This window comes from Argopecten irradians, chromosome 10, assembly GCF_041381155.1.
Source record: "Argopecten irradians isolate NY chromosome 10, Ai_NY, whole genome shotgun sequence".
Classification (NCBI taxonomy): Eukaryota; Metazoa; Mollusca; class Bivalvia; order Pectinida; family Pectinidae; genus Argopecten; species Argopecten irradians.
In genome coordinates, this window is record NC_091143.1 from 16496251 (window position 1) to 16515945 (window position 19695).

Genomic DNA, 19695 nt, shown 5'->3' on the forward strand with positions numbered 1-19695 from the left:
TGATCATTCGGCACCCTGGAAATATGACTTTATTAAACAGGTGGTCTTTATACAGAGCTGATCGCTATGGTATGCTTGATTGTCCATGTTTTCGTGATATCTGGTTATACTGAAACAATCATTCCCTGTCAGACATAATGTACAAATTGTACTTTTAAAATCTATCTATCCCATAACTATGCATGTTTCACAAGGGAAAACCCATGTGATAAATTCCATAACAGTTGATTATCATTTATGTTTACACACTCCACACCTACGGCGCCTCTGATTGGTCAACTCTAAGATCTCTTGATTCCGATTGGCTCTCAACCTCGGGCTACTTTTCATAGCGCATATTCTTTTAAATAGCATTGTATTTACTGTTATACAGGTAATTGCTTATTCAAAATATTAAACAATAAAATATTGGCTCTCTATTTAGGCACTTTATTTTATGGCGGAAAGATATCACTACACATTGTATGGTGTAAGTTTCTCTGAATGAAGACGAGAAAAATGGTCACCATGGGTAAATAAGCTCCCCAACGCGTACATGTAGCTGTTGTTTATCATGTTAATCTAAACTCTCGTTAGTTAATTTTCAATTTTTTAAAAAGACACTCACTAAAGCTCGTGTCTATTCTAAATTTGAAAATTAACTAACTCGAGGTTGATAAACATAATAAACAACCGTCACTTGTTGGAGAACCTCTATTTAAATAAATATTTTATAACGTTTTATTTTATTAATACATTACTACTTTAAATACCACTGTCCTCTTGAAATGACGGATAGAGAGGCGTTATTATGTCTAGAAAATCATCAATTTACAAAGAAACTGCGAATAAAGGTTTGAAATATGGTGGTAATATATATCTATTTTTTTTATTTTGTAAAAGCACACCTTGCATTCGTGAGTATAGAAGGGCCCATATCATAATTGTGGACCATACGCAAAGTAATTTCTGAAAAACAATCAAGAAAATGATTTTATGAACAGCTAGAATGAATTGAAAGAACATACATATATTTGGTTTATTTATTTTAATACACTAGGATTATTATATACGATATACATTATCCAAATCCTACATGATTTTCATTGCAGTCAAATTGTACTCTGGGAAACGCTTGTTAGTAGTGCATCACTGTTCATTATCCCCTATAGCCCGAAATCCAGATCTGATCTTTGAATAAATCCTACCCAAACTCACACATATTTTATGAACATTATTATCAATATGAACCCCTAGTTAAATTCTTCATGATAAAATCAGTAATATATCACCTAACTGGCCCGTCCAGCTACGTCATACGTCCAGACGAATTTTAAAGTTTTACTTATATTTCTATAACTAAAAGTTATGTGATAAATAGAATCTTACACTCGTGACTATGTGATATGAAATTCATCAAACTCGTTAAATGATTTGATATACCACTTGCCTAAAGGCTTGTGGCATAGCAAATACAGTAATTGAACTCGTTTGATAAATTTCATATTACATAGCCAATCGTGTAAGACGTAAAATTGCAAAACCTGGAATAATCTTCCAGTTTTGACATCAATATGGCTCTCCTGGAGAAATTTTAATAAAACGTTAAATCAACTAACGTTTTTATTCATAACCTCAAAATGCCCAAATTTTTAAACATAAAACAAGTTTCAAGAAGCATACAATACAATATAACAACCACAATTACATTTCTGGTGAATCGAGGTATGATTACGTATATAAATACAAGATTAATTGATTCGTGTATTTTCTTTTGCAAAACGATATCTCTTTATATCGCCTGAATGAAAAATCAACATTACTATACCTATACAAGATATAACGGAGAATAACATATTTCAGAAATATAAATGGCTAAGTCGTGTATATGTCCCCAGGCCATAACATGACAGATTTGTAAGTTTAACTTGTCCGATTACATGTTCATACCAGGATTTTAATCCAACTGTATACGATGTTCCCTTTCTATTTCATGACCAGGAGGTCAAAGGAATTAACATGAAACATTGTTTGTTAAGATGCGCTTGGTTGATTTACTTATGTACAAAGCTCTTTATACAAGGCTATACAAAATATTTTGTATTTTATGGACAGAACAAATACGGTAAGGCACAGGAACAGACCTACTCACTCACAAATATACTCTTAAGTCTGTCCCTGCTCACACTTGATTATTAGTTTTATAACATAATTGACCAGTTCGGTGATTCGGCCATGACATTAATACACTTTACCGTATACACACGTGTGATCATATTACTGTAGCGCCACAGGTAAAAATGATATAACAAAGTAGGACGTCGCACGATTGTCATGGAAACGTCATATCCGAATTATTTATTTCAGTGACTGCATATCGCTTAACTTGGCAACAATCGCATGTTTGTATATTATAAACCATTGAATAAATAAATTGACGAATAAAAATTGGCTTTGAAGAGAATGCAAATTTGTTGTGATAATTAACCTTTCTGAAAATACCAATTCTATATATTCAATACAAACAACTTTAACTTCATGAAATACATATCCGGATAGTCGTTCATAAGTTACCAGTAACAATCATAAAAATGGCAGATATACACATTTATTTGAGATATGTGTGTACTATAAGTAAAGTATGGTAGCTACATACAATATAACTCATTCTAATATTTCGGGTTCACATAGAAATCCTATGGAATTCTCCATCATGTTTTGCTGTGATCATTACAAAGACGTATCAATCCTATCTGCATACTACATACATTCATCTATATAAAAACGTACAGAATGTGTCTTGTCGACATATTATTATGTCAATTTACATTGCCGTCATAAGGCCAGGGTCATCCGTTAGTTACCGTAGTTGATTCAGTGCAAATAAGTCAATATGTACAATCATAACAGATGCATAGTCTAGACAATACATTTTTGTCAGGTGAACGTCATGTGATTTTTATGTGAAATTCACATGAAGAGATATTGCCTGTGTATTGTAAACGTAATATTTCAAAGATGGCGATCTATGGAATTCTCCCCTCCCGTATTTTAATTTTTTTTATTATTATTATCATTTTAATTTTTATTCATTTATTTTGTTTTAGAAAAACTTATCCCTAGTTATAGGACCTTTACACATAATTACATAATGCAGTAAGACATTATTAGTTATTTAGATTGTATGCATGTATTATGGTATAATAATACCTGTTTGGATTTCATTACTTGCGAGCAAAGGCGAGGTTTTAGGCAGGTATTATGGTCTCATAATACCTGTTTGAATTTCATATTTGGCGAGCAAAAGGCGAGGTTTTAGGCAGGTATTATGGTCTCAAATACCTGTTTGGATTTCATATTTGGCGAGCAAAAGGCGAGGTTTTAGGCAGATATTATGGTCTCAATACCTGTTTGGATTTTATTTGGCGAGCAAAAGGCGAGGTTTAGGCAGTATATGGTTCAAATACCTGTTTGGATTTCATATTTGGCGAGCAAAAGGCGAGTTTTAGGCAGGTATTATGGTTTCAAATACCTGTTTGGATTTCATATTTGCGAGCAAAAGGCGAGGTTTTAGGCAGGTATATGTCATAATACCTGTTTGGATTTCATATTTGGCGAGCAAAAGGCGAGGTTTTAGGCAGGTATTATGGTCTCACAATACCTGTTTGGATTTCATATTTGGCGAGCAAAAGGCGAGGTTTTAGGCAGGTATCATGGTTTCATAATACCTGTTTGGATTTCATATTTGGCGAGCAAAAGGCGAGGTTTTAGGCAGGTATTATGGTCTCACAATACCTGTTTGGATTTCATATTTGGCGAGCAAAAGACGAGGTTTTAGGCAGGTATCATGGTCACATAATACCTGTTTGGATTTCATATTTGGTGAGCAAAAGGCGAGGTTTTAGGCAGGTATTATGGTCTCATAATACCTGTTTGGATTTCATATTTGGCGAGCAAAAGGCGAGGTTTTAGGCAGGTATTATGGTTTCATAATACCTGTTTGGATTTCATATTTGGCGAGCAAAAGGCGAGGTTTTAGGCAGGTATTATGGTCTCATAATACCTGTTTGGATTTCATATTTGGCGAGCAAAAGGCGAGGTTTTAGGCAGGTATTTATGGTCTCATAATACCCGTTTAAATTTCATATTTGGCGTTCAAAAGGCGAGGTTTTAGGCAGGTATCATGGTTTCATAATACCTGTTTGGATTTCATATTTGGCGAGCAAAAGGCGAGGTTTTAGGCAGGTATTATGGTCTCATAATACCTGTTTGGATTTCATATTTGGCGAGCAAAAGGCGAGGTTTTAGGCAGGTATTTATGGTCTCATAATACCCGTTTAAATTTCATATTTGGCGTTCAAAAGGCGAGGTTTTAGGCAGGTATCATGGTTTCATAATACCCGTTTAGATTTCATATTTGGCGTTCAAAAGGCGAGGTTTTAGGCAGGTATCATGGTTTCATAATACCCGTTTAGATTTCATATTTGGCGAGCAAAAGGCGAGGTTTTAGGCAGGTATTATGGTCTCATAATACCTGTTTGGATTTCATATTTGGCGAGCAAAAGGCGAGGTTTTAGGCAGGTATTATGGTCTCATAATACCTGTTTGGATTTCATATTTGGCGAGCAAAAGGCGAGGTTTTAGGCAGGTATCATGGTTTCATAATACCTGTTTGGATTTCATATTTGGCGAGCAAAAGGCGAGGTTTTAGGCAGGTATCATGGTTTCATAATACCTGTTTGGATTTCATATTTGGCGAGCAAAAGGCGAGGTTTTAGGCAGGTATTATGGTCTCATAATACCTGTTTTGATTTTATAACTGGCGAGCAAAGGGCAAGGTTTTAGACAGGTGTTATGGTCCCAAATACCCCATTAGGTTTCACAATCCCTCGTCAAAACCTGCTTATAATTAATATAGCGAAAACCAATCCTCATTGGCCACTAGAAGTCATGTTTGTTTTCCGTGATCATCGTGAAATAGGATACCTTCTTTGTATGCACGCGGCGTTATATAGCCTACCTGTGACAGGTAATATAGTCTCACATAACTCGCCAAGCTAATAAATAAATGATACACTTTTGCAGTATGACAACAATCGCAAAAGCCGACGAAATTTTAGTCGGTCTTTTGGCGGGTTTCGGAAAAAAGTAACTTTTAACTCTGGTAAACACTCACTACGAATCGTGATTATAGGAAGGCGTGGTTTTACCGCTCGGTCCCATTGGCAGTATGCTAAATTAATGAGGTATATGACAGGCAAAGATCCCAGCTCACACTATACGGCTTTATTTAAATGACACCAATCGTACAAAGTTGAAAACACTAAAGTCACCAATCTTAATAACCTTGTTGAAAGAACGATAGACATGTCTATTTAAATCATCTTGGAATGTCGAAGTGATTATGAAGACATTGATTATATCCATTACAATTAAACAATTAAACCAAAACAAACGAACAGATGTGGAGATCTTTTTTGGTAATACATGTATATCGTGGCAACTTGACCACTTGGTCACTGTGGCCACATTGATAAAGCTTAGCAAATGCCTTCAGTTAAAACAAATGTGAACATTTGATAATTTGCATGTTGGTGGAGTATCAATCCACGCACAAAATATATCGAAAGCTGGCTATCACTTTCTTTACCTGTGTTGTTGAAAGTAGATATGTAATAGTCAACACTTTAATCGTGTTTTTACTTTTCAACGATCAAATGAAAACAAGACATCGTTTTACTTTTGAAATTCGTTAAATTAAATGTCTAAACAACAGTTTACAAATGAGTGAAAATATTAAATTATAAATTAATTGATGATGATGTAAATAATAAATAAGATGCATATTTGAACATAATGTGTGGCATAAGCGACATGAAAGTGAATTGTAAAACACAGAATTCAATCAATTTCAAAAAGATAAAATAGTTTATCTTTTATTGATATTGCCAATTTTATGGTGAACGTATAACTTGCAATTATTTGTTTTCAACTTAATATTGAGATCCATTCCACATTGACTCTGTTCAATAACCGAGCCGCAAACACAGTTTTGAGGATATTTAAATGGAAACAATACTTACACTTGGTTACTAGTATGAGGATATTTAAATGGAAACAATATTTACACCTGGTTACTAGTATGAGGATATTTAAATGGAAACAATCCTTACACCGGTTACTAGGATGCAATACTTACACTTGGTTACTAGTATGAGGATATTTAAATGGAAACAATACTTACACTTGGTTACTAGTATGAGGATATTTAAATGGAAACAATATTTACACCTGGTTACTAGTATGAGGATATTTAAATGGAAACAATCCTTACACCGGTTACTAGGATGCTTTATATAACATGTATACCGATGGAAAATAATTTAGTGTAAACTCTTATATCATTTAACAACTTCTAAATGCTGATGTTTTTGTATTTAAATCTATAATATGCAGAAATAGGTTTTCTGACCTACTATTCACAATTTTGATATCTGTCTGACTAGAATATAATACGTTACACGGAAACATATTAGGAAGACTGCATGATATCGGCTCGTGACATGCTGGTATGGTGATCGGTAAGAGTTACTTCTCTTGGTCTACACTATTGAGAAATAATGTCAGCCGACGAGGACAACATATGGTGACCTGACAATATATCTCAGATGTATTTTTGTTTCCATTTCAGCTTCTCCTTCAGTTCCTGAAGGTCGGATATCTCTTCTCTGAAATAGTGTGCGTAGCGTGACTGCGCAACCTGGGACAGCATCCGTCGTACATTGGCTAACTTCCGGTATTCAAGTGTGAATCTAATATCTAAAACAAAACATCGACCATTTCCGTAACTATTTTGATATAACTCAAGTTGTTCACACAATACAATTTATCATAAATAATAAATATTGTTTTAGTAATATTAGCATGATATCTAGTACATGAAAAACATAATTATGCATGAATACCACTATACACAAAGTTTGAATGAATAAACAAAATTAATGTGATAATCTTTGAAATATTCGTTTTTAGTTCAATGAATTGGAGTCATTTTGTGCTAAGTTTGAGGGATACTATACAAAAAATACAATAACGATGTAAAAAGTACGCTTGAAATTTAGTTGTGAAGACACAAATGTTAAATATCCGAATCGAGTTTGTTTTAAATATACGGGGATTAATGGATCAATGTATGTTTGGAAAATACTTTTTAATCAGATTTCGATTACGAAAAGCACAAAATACAAATGTTCCACCGCTATAACCTCAACAGACGTGACGGGAGATACCTATGCACCCAATCCATGGTAGACTCCTACGAGCAAAATATCCCAGGGTTCACTGCGTTTTCTCATTAATTGGGACCGCAGTAAATTCTAGGAAAGATTGTCGTACAGTGACGTAACCGTTAAAGAGCATCAAAATTGACAGTAGCTATCGGAAGCTTTCGGTAAGCTTGGATAGCTCGGTTGTGTAAGAGTTCATAAATTCTGTATTATAAACTGTATGTTAATCAAAGTTTTATTATTAAATAATGTTATGCGTGTTGGATTTAGACTTCATACTCAGTGTAACATACCTCGCGAGAGCCTAAGTATCTCTGATCTGGTATTGGCATGTTCGATTTCCTCGTCCTCCAGTGGGATTTGTTGATAGACACATTTTGTGATGGCGGATTCCATGCCGTCTAGTGTACCGGCTTCCAGAGCCTGTCGAAGATTTTCCCGGGCCTCTCGCTGTTTCCTTGTCTATCGTATAACATATCAACATTTATTATTAAACTGTATGCATTTCACCGACATCATTATTTTAAATAACATTTTGTAATGTACGGAATCATTTAATGACAAGGTAATGGTGAATCCTACACAACAAACATCCAACTCTACATCGTAAGAATAGCGGTCGATGGATTCACACATTTAGCATCTGGTCATGATGTGATAACAATAACCAAATTTATGCCTTTTTCGGACGAAGGATGACTCAATGAAAACGTATTTTCTTTAAAAAGCATAACCGTCAACCTAGAGGTAGATGTATCGGACGTTTTGGCACCATAAGATGAAACATTTAGGAAGTACGCTCAGGTTATTGTGAAAGAGTATAATGATACTGGCCATAGGTCTACTTATTTTCATTATGAAATCATCAAACGGCTATAAATAAACCTTTTAAACAGGATACTTAGCTTAATCAATTAAATGATAGAGTGATTAATGGGCCGATCCAAGAACATTAAACCGTAATAGATACATATATAACCTTACCTCAATTGTCGGAGGAATATCCGGGTTAGTAATCAGTAAATAACAACAAGCCAGCTTAGATATACTAGTCTTGGTAGTTCTCTGAAGTGATGTCCAGATTGACAACATGAATACACCCTCTCCAGGTATGGTGACTTGTACATCAACACACTGTCTTTGTCTGTCAACAGTACAGTGGATGCCATCGTTGTATTCTTTTACTTTAGTTTCCTCAGTCTGGGCAAGAGTGCACGTTACTTGGATATTTTCCACCACATCTTTGTCTATAACATAGGAGAGTCTGAAAACGCTCTGCTGTCTTACAGGGTAAAAACCGTTTGATCGAGATGGGAACAATAGCCCTCCATCTTTAGCTGCCAATCCTGGACCGAACCCGACCTCTTTCGGATCTTCAGGGAACATGCTACATTTATCAAACCGCTTGTCACAATGAAGCTGGAATTTGATTATCGGCCCAAAATCGTCTCCGTTAACACTTCCGTAAATTGTAACCTTGTACTCTCCCTCTATTGGAAGAGTCATCTGAAACATCCAATTGTGTTTCTGTTTGATCATTGCTACAAGTTTCTGGAGGTTATCGTGGATTGTCAACTTCTGGGTGACGGGACTGTGTTTTCCATGGATTGTATGCAGTGCTATATCAAACCAAAGATAGATCTCATCAGAAAGCTCCTCTGTAGATGAAATGTCTATCCTCACTCTACCTTCCTCTGAGTGTAAATGATATGAATTTTCTGATTCCAGTTTTAATCCTAATTCAAAGAACTCGCTCCTGTACACTGGAAGGTCAAGAAACTCCTCCTTTTGTAAAGGTCGTTTGATAAGTTGCCACTTTGGTTCAGCTGGGAAGAACCAGTTAATACTTTGCCTTGGATCCATCAGAAAATAGAAATAGTTAAAAACATGTCCTTTTTCATCATCTTTAGATACTCCATTGATCATTGGTTCTGAAGTAAGCCAAAGGTTTTTCCGCCTGGTACACACAAAGTATGGCATTATCAATTGCCACCGACCGTCAAGAAAAACGGCATTCCAAGAAGTTTCAACACAATTTCTCTTATCCTTTGGATCGTAGCTAAGTGGTTTAAACTCTCCTGAGATCTCAACCGATTTTATTCCAGCCTTTTCGTACAAAATAGACAAGAATTTAGAATACTCAAATTGTGTATCGTTGCTTAGTTTCACGATGCCATTTGCTGGTGTATCATAGTCTGCTTTCCCTGGCAACGGTGACGTCACATCCTGTCTACTCAGCCATATAATGACTGTGCGTATTTTGATGAGGTCTGGTTGTTTGGTAAGCTCTGCACCTTTTAGTAAATAGTCCATTAGATGTCTGTAGCTATCATTTATGGTTGCTGGAGCCTGTGAAGTTAAAAACAAAAATCAAAGGCACAAAATTACACAACTTTTACTTTTTACAATGTAACAGTAAAATGAGTTTTATAGATTTGTAGACTCCCTAAAGTTATTAGCTTACTGTTAATACTACACATATATTCTCTTCCAGAGAGATTTTGAACAGACAAATCAAATGCTAGTTTCCATAACGCAGATCGTCTTATGTTTACCGGCGTCGTTCTAAAGCGATTCTAATATAGGTCTTCTTATTTTCTGTATCTTATTTTATTATTCTCGTCGTACACAAATCAGGTAAAATTAGAAGTTCCAATCAGATTAGAATAGTGAATATAAAGTTATTGTAGAGGAAGATTGCCATTCAGTATAAGTTACCTAGTAATAATAGCTATAATTGTCCCCAAATTAACCATTGATTGTGTAAAGTCAACATGGAAAGGTCCCATTGTAAATAATCAAACATTCAAGCCTTCTACAAGTCACTAACGTAAATCAGTAGGTCATCGGAGCCACTGAATGTGAATCGTCACGTTTATGTGTTATAATCAGTTATGTGCCTGGTAACATAAGAGACAATTTTTCAAAAAATGAGTCAAAATACTTTTAATATACTGAGCGCCGATGAAACGCAACACTGTTATAATATGCAAAATTTAATGGTAAAAAACATTTTACTAAAAAAATCTTCATTTCATTACAAAGGTATACATCTCGGGAGTCGTTTCCTACCGGTGAGTTAGTCATAGATTGCCCGTCAATGAGGATGAGACAAACGTTTCAACGCTACCCCCTACCCCCCCCCCCCCCCAAATTCATTTTCACACTTTTTCAATATCTGATGTGGCCACCATTTGCCTCCACACAAGCACGACACCTACGCGGCATGGACCGAACAAGACGATGAATTCTAACTGACTGTATGTTCCTCCACTCCTCCTGAAGGGTAATTTCAAGCTAACGTTGCTTTTGCGGTTTTGGCTGAAATCGTTTCACAGCTTGACCTTATTGGTCCCACCAGTGTTCAATCGGACTGGGGAGAAGGCAGGCCAGGGCAGCGTTTGGATGTTCTGTTGATTAAGGAAGTCCGTGGTCAACCTTGTTGAGTGCGCACGAGCATTGTCTTGCTGTAGAATGTCGACGTCGGGATGATTACGAAAATACGGTACAACGGTAGTTTGTAGGGCTTCGTCGATGTAACGCCGTGCCGTCAGATTACCGTCCAAGATAACACGGGGCGTCCTGCGGTCGAAGGATATCCCTCCCCACACCACCACACTGCCGCCACCGCAACGGTCACATTCGCGGACGCACGAATCGACGTAACGCTCTCCCCGTCGTCTCCACACGCGAATTCTACCGTCACTATTACGAAAATGGAAGCGGGATTCATCCGTGAACAGTACGCGTCTCCATTGGCCCATGAGCCAACGTCGATGCCTCCGGGTCCACGTCAGGCGATTTTGACGTCGACGTTGTGTCAACATGTTCCCACGGAAGGGTCTACAGGCATTCAAACCGGCGCTACTCAAACGTCGGCGGACAGTAGAAACCAAAATTCGTCTTTCATTGATACCTATCGTTGTTCTGGCCGTTTGGGAGGCAGTTTGGTATAGTGGTCATGGAGATGGGTGACTCGGATGTAACGGTCCTGTCGATCCGACGTCACTCGTTGCCTCCCAGGGCGCGGTGTACCGCTGATGAAGTCTCACAACAGTAGAAGGCGAACTTCTCATTCTACGCGCAATTTCACGCCGCGGAAGTTCGCCTGATAACATACCCCTAACTTCGTGAAGTTGGGTATCCGTAAGTCGTGATTTTAAAATCTGAATATGGAAAAAAGCCTTCCTATCTACAAGGACTTTACATGTGTAATGGGTAGAGCAAGCGCGCATTGATACCGAGTGCATGTGCAGATAGGTACTTTTTCAACAATCGACCGCTTCATGGCCCGAGAGCAAGTTCAGTCATTCGAATCATTATTGTATACAAGTAAGGTGCTCAAAGTTTCACATTAATAATTTGTTTGATATGAACAAAAAATTTAATTGAAAAATACTCAATTAAAAAATCTTTAGTCAAATGGCTGAGTATCACAGGTTTACCGAGTTCCCTATTACATTAATAAGTCACAAAACAAAAACAAAAACAAAACAGAATCCCTGACATGATTGCTACATACATTCCTAGCTCGATCGTATATCTCGGCTTCTGACCGTGGGACATCATCAATGTCCTCATCCTCATCATCTGCAACAAGCGGTTTAGGATAGTTCTGTTCAGGGAAAACGTCTGAAACGGTGGTGGCAGTTTTCACAGTAAATCTGTGATCTCTGAAGCGACGAGGCCTCGGATGATACTTGAAGAATGGATACAGGTAGGCACGGTGGAAACGTCCGGACCATGATGGGGTGTTTCCATAGTAACGGATATCTTCTTCCTGTAAGGAAAAGTTATACTTAACTTATGCTATTAAGAATGTTCAGGCTTATGTGCCGTTACGAAGGCATATCTATTAGTCCAGTGAATACACGGAGAGTTTGAACTACTACACGCAAATAATTTTTAGTCTTCCAAATCAATCACAATCAAATGATATCTATAAAATAGAATAATGAAATACCGATATCGAAGTAAAATTTCAGGAATTATGCTTATAGATATAAAACTAAATCTAATTTCCATCGATCTTTTTAGGCATATAATGACATTCATTAATTTTTGTTCTGGTTCGGATGTATCATACACCTAACGTCATTTCTATAAGTCAACGCTGACATTGGTTTGGGTACGCTAGTATTCCTCACTTTATCTCCGCTATTGTCGTTACGACGCGTTGTCGTTCTCGTCCCTCCAGGCGTCGACGCCTTTCCTCTAGGCATCGTCGACTTTCCCTCCCGTCGCGTCGGAGTCAACTTCTTTGCGGGAGTAGTTGTATTATTGGTACTGCCGGACGCATTTCCCATGAGCAATCAAACTAAGACAAGAAACGTGCGTTATAGAGGTGTTGTAAACAATATTGCGGGTACTTATATCAGACATTTACACCCTACAGACAAAAAATAACTATCTAAATCGCTATATATATATATATATATATATCATGTATTGTAAAGGTAGCCTTCTCTACAACATTTTAGCTGTTTATCCAACGTGTATATCTATTCAAATCATTTTAATAAATGTTCACCTTCACAAATATAACTACTTAGATAAAGGTACAGACTGTGTATTTCTAAATGTACAACGTTACTCCAGTTTACTAATGGTTTTTAATTGATTACTTAAGAAACAATAGCATGTCAACATTTCCCCCTAGCTACGGCACATATATAACTTGAACTAGAAAGTCAAGAAAACACACCTGGATAAAACGATGAAATATCTGTTATGGTAGACAGTTCCGTTATATCCCATTCGGTAAACATAACATTCCTTTGAGCGATATGTACAATACCTTCAATGTCTGTCACTGTTCCCTTCACGGTTCCTGACTATAGTAACTACCTGTTCCTCATAAGATCGTGTCACCCCGACAGTAAATACTGGTCCCCATAGCTAGAGTAGACACTAATATACAGTTCATGATACGTAACGTAAACAGTGCCTCCATTCAATGTTCGTCCTTTCTTAACAAGCATAGAGATCGATTACATATTCCTAGTCATTCAACACAATCAATTAATGTATGCCTTAAATGTGATTTTAACCAGACTATTGAAAACGATATGAAGTGAACATTCAATGGAGGTATATAGTTTACGCACGGGATAAAGGAACACTGTGAAAGTATCAATAAAAGATGGAGTCTTTTAAAGGTCCAACACAATAAAACCTAGGCATATGTGTCCTCATATGTACTTGCATACCTAGTATATGTGTCCTCATAGGATCTTACCCTTGTCCAACACAATAAAACCTAGGCATATGTGTCCTCATAGGATCTAACCCTTGTCCAACACAATAAAACCTAGGCATATGTGTCCTCATAGGATCTAACCCTTGTCCAACACAATAAAACCTAGGCATATGTGTCCTCATAGGATCTAACCCTTGTCCAACACAATAAAACCTAGGCATATGTGTCCTCATATGATCTAACCCTTGTACATATTGGAGCAGTGTATAAGTCGTTCAACTGTTCTGGAATACTAGTATATAGCGAAAATGTAGCTAATGACAGTATAAAATAATGTGTTTTTTTTAAATAAAAATGATTCTAATATACAAACCATCCAAAATGAAAAACAAATGTATAAGTGTTTATTATATAGCAATTTTATATGCGTGTTAATTGTTTTAGCTAAATACCCTTCACTCAATCATTTTGCTCGTTGTTTTAAACGAAATCAGACAGCTTTAAAACTGCAGATTGCATAACTGTCATTAATTTTAATCTAACACAAATGAAGTACATTTAGCACAAGATATCTTAAAGCATACATTATGTATGCTAACAGATTTGATATAAATGATTGGTTAACATGTAACTTTTAATTATAAGGAAGCTATGTTGTATCGGATACTTGTCGTATTCTCATTATAATTTGTATTAAGGTATTAACTTGCATTTACATGATACATTTTATAGTGTATATCGATTACTAATAAGTATGCTTGTGTAATCATATGAATTAAAGTTATATGTGCCGTAACTAGCTCTGACGCGAATATAGCAGAGTTATATATATACATGTATTAATAAACATTAAAAGTTATGAACTTTTCGTTAAATACGATGCAAATAAGCTACTGGTTTAAAAGTAATTAAAATACAAAATTAATAATTCGATTTTGGCAGTACTGCTAAAAATCATAGGTTCCGCCCACTTCATATGTTGTCAGCGCATACGTGACAAAAGCAGCAGGTCAAAAACAAAAACAATATGGCTTCGTAGAAGGCTGTCATACCTATAGTACCTATAGTATTATCCGGAGTTCATGAAATACATGTATCTGGACCTCCACGTTTAACATCTTCGAAAGGGTACCTAGAAATTGGTCCGAGTACAAAAACAGTGAAATGAGACAGAATTCGAAAGAGATGAAACAGTTGATGTCGATGATAATTCAGATGTACATGTACATAGTGTTGCTATTTTTTCACTGTAATTAATTCATATACAACACTGTATTTATAATACAGATTCATTATACATGTATTATGTATATTGCTAATTATCCTTTCATCCCTTTTTGATTAGAATATATATCATATACGAGGGATGTTCAGAAATTAATGTTACTTGCGCAATATCTCGTGGAAATCGTGTTAAATGGACTTAAAACTACCTCGTGGCGATAGCGTGATATCTGAAGCGTGATATAGGTAAATATCTCGCTCATAATTACACTGACCTTGGTGTTGTGTACTTTGTTTTGTAGCGCACTCGTTACACTCTATACAAATATGGTTGGCAAGAGAGTTGAAAACGTAATTGAAATTAGGGCCTATATCAACGGTAGCTTAGGTCTCTACTTGGCTTAAAGCCGGTGGATATTCATCGTGAGGTGTTTGATATATATGGGAAGGGTCAAATGTCATATATGACTATTTGTAGGTGGGTTGCTCGATTTAAGTCGGGACACCAGCATCTTAAAGATGCTGCCCACACAGGTCGCCCTGCAACAACAACAACAAAGCATAACATTGAACTAATTCGGCAAATCCTTGAAAAAAAATGCAAGGTACACTGTCCGGCAGTTAGCTAAAATGACAGGCTTGTCTTTAGCACGTATTCATTGCATTTTAAAGAAACATCTTAAGCTGGGTAAGATCAATGCCAGGTGGATACCCCATTTACTAACTGATAACCAAAAGAGGTCCCGAGTTGACAAGGCCAAATCGTTATTGAAGAAATACCCAAAATACAGCAAAAAGGCTTTTGATAATTTGGTCACAGGTGATGAAACATGAGTGTATTTTTTCGAACCCAAAAGAAAATGCTCAAATCGAATCTGGGCAAGCAAAAACGCCAGGCGCCCTAGCATTGCTAAAAGAATACGCACCGTGAGGAAGGTTTTGTATGTCATATTCTTTGATAACAAGGGTCCAATCATTCAAATCCCTGTTCCAAAAGGCAAAACTGTCACAGCGAAGTATTATAGAGACGTTGTACTTCGAAAACTTCAGAAAGTCTACAAACGCCGCCGCCCACAGACAGGTTTGAAGTACATCAGGCTCTTACATGATAATGCGCCAGCACACAAGGCGCGCATTGTAACGGAGTTTTTGAAGGCAGAAAAGGTCACTGTCCTCCCCCACCCTGCATATTCACCAGACTTGGCCCTCTGTGACTTTTTCTTGTTCCCCAAACTAAAATTTCACCTGTCTGGAACAAAATATAAATCAAGAAATGCCCTTGGCTCTGCCATTTACCAGTATCTTATGAGTGTACCAATTCAAGAGTACGAAAACTGTTTCCAAAAGTGGATCAATAGGTTGAAACGATGCATAAATGCAGAGGGGGAGTAATTCGAGGGACAGGGCAAAGCAAAATGATCAGAATTACTTCTATCAAAGAGAAATCACCAAAGTAACAATAATTTTGGAACACCCCCTCGTATCTGATCTGAACTGTAACTCAAATTTCTGTAGCCACGGGGTGAAAGGGCATTTCTTTGTAAATACAATGTACAGGTTTTATTGATGTAATAAATGGCATAACTTAATATCTTGTCTTTTCATATATACATTCAGGGGGAGATAATTTTGATGGAATTGCGTAAAACATTAGTTAGCATATAAATGCAAATTAATAATATACATGTATATATGTAATGCCTCTACTCACATACATTTGTATACATATAATAAAATAAGTCTCCAGACTTACAATGGGGCCGAATTTCCTGCGAATGTATAGTTGTGTGTAGTGTGCTTGCTTACACTTATTACCGGTAATTACAATATATACATGTAACTCTAATAACTGTACAGTCGGGTAAGTCTCAATTTAGATTTCTGCCATATGAGCATGGAAGTTTATTGTGACTTCGGCATTTGTATACTTCGGTATACTGAGATTTAAATGATTCATAAGAGCTTCACTAAATTATATAATAGTTAGTTTGTTTGACAGCTAAAGTTCCCTTATATTTCGTATTAAGAATTACCCCTATTGTGCCTCGCCATTTTTTGCAATTTTTATTCGTGACAATTACAACAAACGACACTATTTATATCGCTCTTAGCTGATGCTTATTCTGATAAGTTCACATTACGAAACAAATTGTAACTTTTCTATGGGAAAATCCTATCGAAAGTATACTTTCACTTTGCAGTAAGGTAAACAAAAACATAGACTGGATTACCTGCCTTAGTTCCAATTCTCTCCGCTAGGCTGCGCTCATAAATACTAAGACAGGTCAGGGCCGCTATTTTGGTCAAGATCCTGACCAAAATGATTCATTTAGACCGGGGATTCCATTCTGTTTACAATGGCAACGAAGTGGAAATGAAATTTCGATATTGTATAGAAAGCATTCAGCATTGAAAAGGTATTTTAAATAGTCTAAGAATGTTACAATTTGAATTCAACGACTAGATATCTACTCACGTACGAAATCGAAGTTCCATGCTATACGCTGACGTCATGATGAGTGTACCGGAAAACCCCCGAGCGTATGCTTCAAAAGACAATTTCGGGTTTCAACACCCAATACACAAGAAACGGTATGTAAAGTAGTTTTCTATCAATAAATAATTAATATTGTTTCCTACTCCTTCTCATCTAAAATTTGACCTGAGAGGGGGGCCTAAGATTAGCTCTATCCTGAAGACTCCCTTTGACTTGATTGCCAGTTTGATTTTCACAGGGTAGTACAATGTAAGTATGCCGTTCAGCTACATCCAAAAGAAACATGTCAGTATCCATCAATAGGTACTTGTTATCATACTAATAGCCGCGAAGTTAAGTATAGGAATAGATGACGAAGCAGGTAAGAGACAACTTCATATGACCTAACTTAGACGTAATGCTAGGAAGAAACCCGATAAGAAAGCAGGTAGAAAAAGACCGCGACCATGCGACATTGAGAAAGATGATATCGTTCCGGCGCCAGACAGTAAGTTAACAAAAATTGATTCGACATGTATATATATTCATTGATGGTAATGGTGTAAAGTAAGTAACTTTTGTAACTAAGAAAAATACTAATTCGTCTGCTCCTGTTTTCGATAGAGAAAAATGCCATTTGTCAGCGGTGGATCATCTTTAAGGATTAACCTATTACTTTGTTACAGATACAGAAACAGTGGCAATATTGTAAATATTTATGAATAAACGTCAAATAACTTAACTTGTAATAAGAACATAAAAATAAAATAAAAATGGACTCATAGTAGAACCGTCCTCGTCGTTGAGTCTGTTAAAAGTTCTGCAATCAATTAGAGTTAGCTTACATAGACGGTTTTAGCTGCCATTCCGTCAACACCGGTTGACGACGCCTGAAGAGGGTATCGGCCAGGATGTTCAAGCAGCCTGGAAGATGCTTGACCTGTATTGTCAATGCATCTCCTGGCAAAGCAAGAGAACCTTGATGGCCAGGGCGCACAGTACATGGGACTTGGTACCCCCTCGCTTCTCCAGGTAAGCGACAACTGTAGAGTTGTCTGTCGCCAGGCAGATCACCTGTGACTGCAGCCCATCCCGTAGGGACTGCAGAGCCAGCAGGACTGCTCTCATCTCTAGCACATTTATGTGCTCCGAGAGCTGATCCCCTTCCAACTCCCCGGACCGTATGTGCCCGTCCAGGTAATTATATAAGCGCCCCACCCTGTCATGGAAGCATCCGTGTACAGGGTCATGGTGGGACTCGGCCTGCGAAGAGGAACTCCTCGAAAGACATTGTCCTGATTGGTCCACCAGGAGGCAAAGTCCTTCACCGACTGAGTTAAGTGAAGCATTGCTCCCCAATCCCTGGAGGCAGGGACCCAGTTGGAAAGAAGGAACATTTGCAGAAGCCTGATGTGAAGGCGTCCCAATGGGACCGGCGTCCCTATGGGACCACATCTGCCAGGGAGTTGAGATACCCAAGAAGTCTGAGGAAAAAACGTACCTGGACCCGAGATATTTTCATGAAGGCTAGAACCATGTCTCGAGCCTTCTGAAATTTGTCGTCTGGTGGCAACACAATCCCGAGAACCGTATTGAAACGGTTCCCCAGGAAGACAAAGTCCTGAGCAGGAGTGATCTCTGACTTCTCTCTGGAGGGAATGAACCCTACCTTGAGCAAGAGATTGAGAACCAAGCGAGTATCCTGTACTAACGATTTCCTGACCATGTGTAACATGAGGGAATCGTCGAAGTAGATGTGAACATCTATACTCCGAGAGTGAAGGAAGCTCACCACCACCTGCAGCAACTTGGTGAAAACCAGAGGAGCTGTGGTGAAGCCGAATGGCATGGCCCGGAACTGGAATACTCTGCCGTCGCAAGTAAAACGGAGGTATTCCCTTGCCGACTTCTTGATGAGGATATGAAAATAGGCATCCTTCAGATCGACCGAAGTTGCTCACATACCCTCCCCAACGGAAGAAATTATGCTTTGTTTGTTTGTTTGTTTGATTAATTAACGTCCTATTAACAGCTATGGTCATGTAAGACGGCCTCCCATGTATGCGGTGTGTTGCCCGTGGGGTCTCCATCTTGAAGTGAGGAGATTCCACGTGCTTGTTGAAAGCACTCAGATCGATGATGGGACGCCATTCTGGAATAAAAGCCGGGCGTACATCCCACCAGAGGAACCTCCTCAATCGCACCTTTGCGGAGCATGGTCCTGCCTTCCTCCTTCAAAGCAAGAGCCATATCTTGATCCCCCGGCGGAGGAAAGAAAATTGGCTTGGCAGACAAGGGAGGAACCTGAGTCAGAGGAATGCCTAATCCCCCCGATACCATTGATAGAGCCCAGGTGTCCTGAGTGATCTCCTTCCACTGAGGGAGAAAGGAAGCAAGGCGGCCGCCTAACGGAAGATCCGGAAATGGCACGTCTAGACCCTCCTAAACACTGGAAGACGAGTTTAAACACCCTGGAACATCCAGGTCTAGAGGAACAAGCGGGCATGGTATGGAGGGAAGGAGCGAGTCAG

The 19695-nt window shown here is 37.8% G+C and overlaps 1 protein-coding gene across 2 annotated transcripts; it reads right to left on the bottom strand.

Moving 5' to 3' along the window:
- Window positions 1–6169: 6169 nt before the first annotated feature.
- LOC138333257 (hillarin-like) lies at window positions 6170–13410 on the bottom strand. Of its 2 annotated transcripts, none has more exons than XM_069281525.1 (6): window positions 12970–13410; window positions 12359–12582; window positions 11788–12045; window positions 8250–9614; window positions 7559–7727; window positions 6170–6798 (listed from the first exon to the last, which is right to left on the bottom strand). In XM_069281525.1, exons 2-6 carry the CDS (start codon window positions 12569–12571, stop codon window positions 6644–6646), a joined length of 2160 nt encoding a protein of 719 aa, XP_069137626.1. In that variant the 5' UTR covers window positions 12572–12582; window positions 12970–13410; the 3' UTR covers window positions 6170–6643. The 2 variants fall into 2 exon arrangements, with proteins under 2 accessions (XP_069137626.1, XP_069137628.1); XM_069281527.1 differs by having other exon boundaries at window positions 12413–12582; window positions 12970–13409.
- Between the last annotated feature and the right edge of the window lie 6285 nt (window positions 13411–19695).

What these genes read in the sequence shown, in the direction of transcription:
- LOC138333257 (XM_069281525.1), bottom strand. Translation starts at nt 12,571, where the DNA reads ATGGGAAATGCGTCCGGCAGTACCAATAATACAACTACTCCCGCAAAG. An exon ending in TATACGATCGAGCTAGGAAT is followed by an intron (nt 9,615 to 11,787) that starts GTATGTAGCAAT and finishes TTAACTTCACAG; the next exon opens with GCTCCAGCAACCATAAATGA. An exon ending in GATACTTAGGCTCTCGCGAG is followed by an intron (nt 6,799 to 7,558) that starts GTATGTTACACT and finishes GTTTTGTTTTAG; the next exon opens with ATATTAGATTCACACTTGAA.